Source organism: Gavialis gangeticus, unplaced genomic scaffold, assembly GCF_001723915.1.
Source record: "Gavialis gangeticus isolate Ggan-Ray unplaced genomic scaffold, GavGan_comp1, whole genome shotgun sequence".
In the NCBI taxonomy this organism is placed as follows: domain Eukaryota; kingdom Metazoa; phylum Chordata; order Crocodylia; family Gavialidae; genus Gavialis; species Gavialis gangeticus.
In genome coordinates, this window is record NW_017728994.1 from 7,076,587 (window position 1) to 7,079,058 (window position 2,472).

General features: G+C 39.7%; 1 protein-coding gene across 6 annotated transcripts in view; it reads left to right on the forward strand.

The window, feature by feature from the left end:
- The window catches only part of PARG (poly(ADP-ribose) glycohydrolase), a 160,357-nt gene that overhangs the window by 88,771 nt on the left and 69,114 nt on the right, over window positions 1-2,472 (forward strand). For all 6 annotated transcript variants that reach the window (XM_019502276.1, XM_019502273.1, XM_019502272.1 and 3 more), the window contains one exon: window positions 2,268-2,415. In XM_019502276.1, the coding sequence (XP_019357821.1) occupies window positions 2,268-2,415 (148 nt within the window). The remainder of the gene's footprint in view (window positions 1-2,267; window positions 2,416-2,472) is intronic.

Genomic DNA, 2,472 nt, shown 5'->3' on the forward strand with positions numbered 1-2,472 from the left:
GCAGAGGTTGGGCAGGCAGGTGGGAGGGAGGTGCTGCTTGGGGCTCCTAGCGCCTGTGGGCTGGAGGCATGGCTGGCCCAGCAAATGGGAGCCCCTGTGGGTGCAATGGCAAGGAGCAGCCTCCCAGTGCTGACCTGCTATTGCAGTACCTCTAGGCCTGGTGCCAGTTCCGTGTGGAGAGAACACCCACCCACTTTTTTTTTTAAGCCCCCCCCCTTCCGCCTCCAAAAAAAGAAAAAAAAAAAAAAAAGAAAAAAGGGTTATTAGTATGATTGCCTAATGTGGGCCATGTGTTCTGTAGTTGTGCTCAGTGTTGGCTGCATTTAAATAAACGTCACAGTTGGTTTCCATTACTGAGCACATGTTGCTTTTGGCATCAGTTTGATGATGGACAGTGTGTTTTATGAGGTTTCCTTGTATGTAAATATAAGACGAGGAGCTTTTTTCCTCATGCTGATTTGGGGAGAAAACACCTCATCTTATGTTTGAACAAATACGGTAACAATAATACATTAACCAGCTGTTGTCAGGCAGCTAAAATATTGTAAGTAATGATGTCAAAATTCTGCTTAGATACTGAATGAAACAGATGAGAGAGTGAACTTGAAGAACCCAGTGATTTGATTCTGTACGGTAGTGGGGGCTAACTTGTTGGTAGGCATGCCACAAATTAGCCCTACACTCTCCGAGTGTCACTCTGATCCCCTTTCCCTACCCAGTCTGCTACCTTGCTTTCTGCTTCTTGCTCTTTCTGCCTCTGTTCCCCCTGTCCCCTCCCTGATCTGCTATGTGTCACAAATGGAGGCTGCTCGTGGCATGTGCTGCAGGTGGACCAGCCCTGCTGTATGGCATATATGTGGCAGGAGAAAACATCATTGTAAGCTGATTGCTGAAGTTTTATGTGAGGAAAGTCTTGCTTAACTCACTGTGTCGCTCCACTGAACCTGTATTGAAAAAATTATAAATTTAAAAACTGCACTACAGTATTAATTTTTCTTCCTTCTCCCTAGCCACCCATCCTATAACCCCAGGAGAAAGGAGGAAATTATCATTCCTTTTATGTACCATATGAATTTACATTAAACTCAAAAAGAATAAATATCTCCTGAGGTGTGATATTCCCTCCTTCTAGTCATTTTTGAGTCTCAATAAACAGTACAAATCCCTGTAAATCCCTCTGCTCATATGAAGAACTCTTGACTAGACAGTGTGAACTTTTTTTTTGTTTTATATACCTCAGACACTTAGTAACACCTCAGCTACTAAATGTCTGTTAGCATTTCCATTTGGGTTTCATGGGGATTTATTTCCTTTATTATCCTGATTGGTTGTTTCAGTGCCTTGCCAGCAAAATTAAAAATCATTCTAGACTTGAGCTTGGCATATCATGCCAGTTTGTTGTCCAAGGGCAGTATATTCAGTCTGCCTCTCCTTTTTTGCCACCCTCTGAGTTTGGCTCAAGTGTCTTAACTGATCATCCAAATAGAGACAGGGGAAAACATAATTGAATTTGAAAGATTGGGATGAAACAGCTTCCTTTTGGTGTATAAATTTATCCTGGACCCTAACTTACAATGTAGACCTGATTGATTGATTGATTTATCTGTTTGTTTATTAGTGTAATTGGTTAATTTTGATACACTGTATATTATTCTCAGTCTGCCAAATGTGAAATGTGTGCTACTCCTACAACACTTTGAGAGTCTTTCTCTTTCTGGCACACTTTCTCTCTATATTCATGGTGATTAGGTCTCTTCAGTCATACTTCACAATGAATCTTGCTAAAAGCAGGACTGTTGGTACCAAAGCATTACTGAGCTACAAATGCTTCGAGACGTACAGCTGATGGCAGAGTGTTTGCTTAAAGAATGTCAGGGAAAATTGTAATAAATCTATGTAAAAATGGGAACAGCAAATATTTTCTTTTACAATTGATTACATTTGAAATATCCTTTTAAATTATTTCGAGTATACAATATTTTATTTTATGAAATATAAATGTGTATGATGGTTTATGATCAATTTCAGCCTCAAACTTCTTAATATGCCCACCTCAGAATATGTTGCCAGGCTTATTCTGCTCAGAAGGAAAAAAGCAAGAATTTCATCTGAGTCTATGTGAATGACTGGTTGCATTTCTAAATGCTAGTGGCTAAATAAGTAAATGCCAAACAGAATGATTGATCACATCTATTTACTCTATTAAAGAAAGGATGTAAAGATGCTTGCCTATCCTGTAACCATCTGGGCCATTTTTTTCCTATTAGGTTGATTTTGCAAACCGTTTTGTTGGAGGTGGTGTCACTGGTACAGGACTTGTACAGGAAGAAATTCGCTTTTTAATCAATCCAGAATTGATTGTATCTCGACTCATCACTGAAGTTCTGGATCACAATGAATGTCTTATTGTTACAGGTTAGTCTTTGTTATGTTATCCACAGGTGCATCTCGAGTAGAGCCAAAGAGGTGATC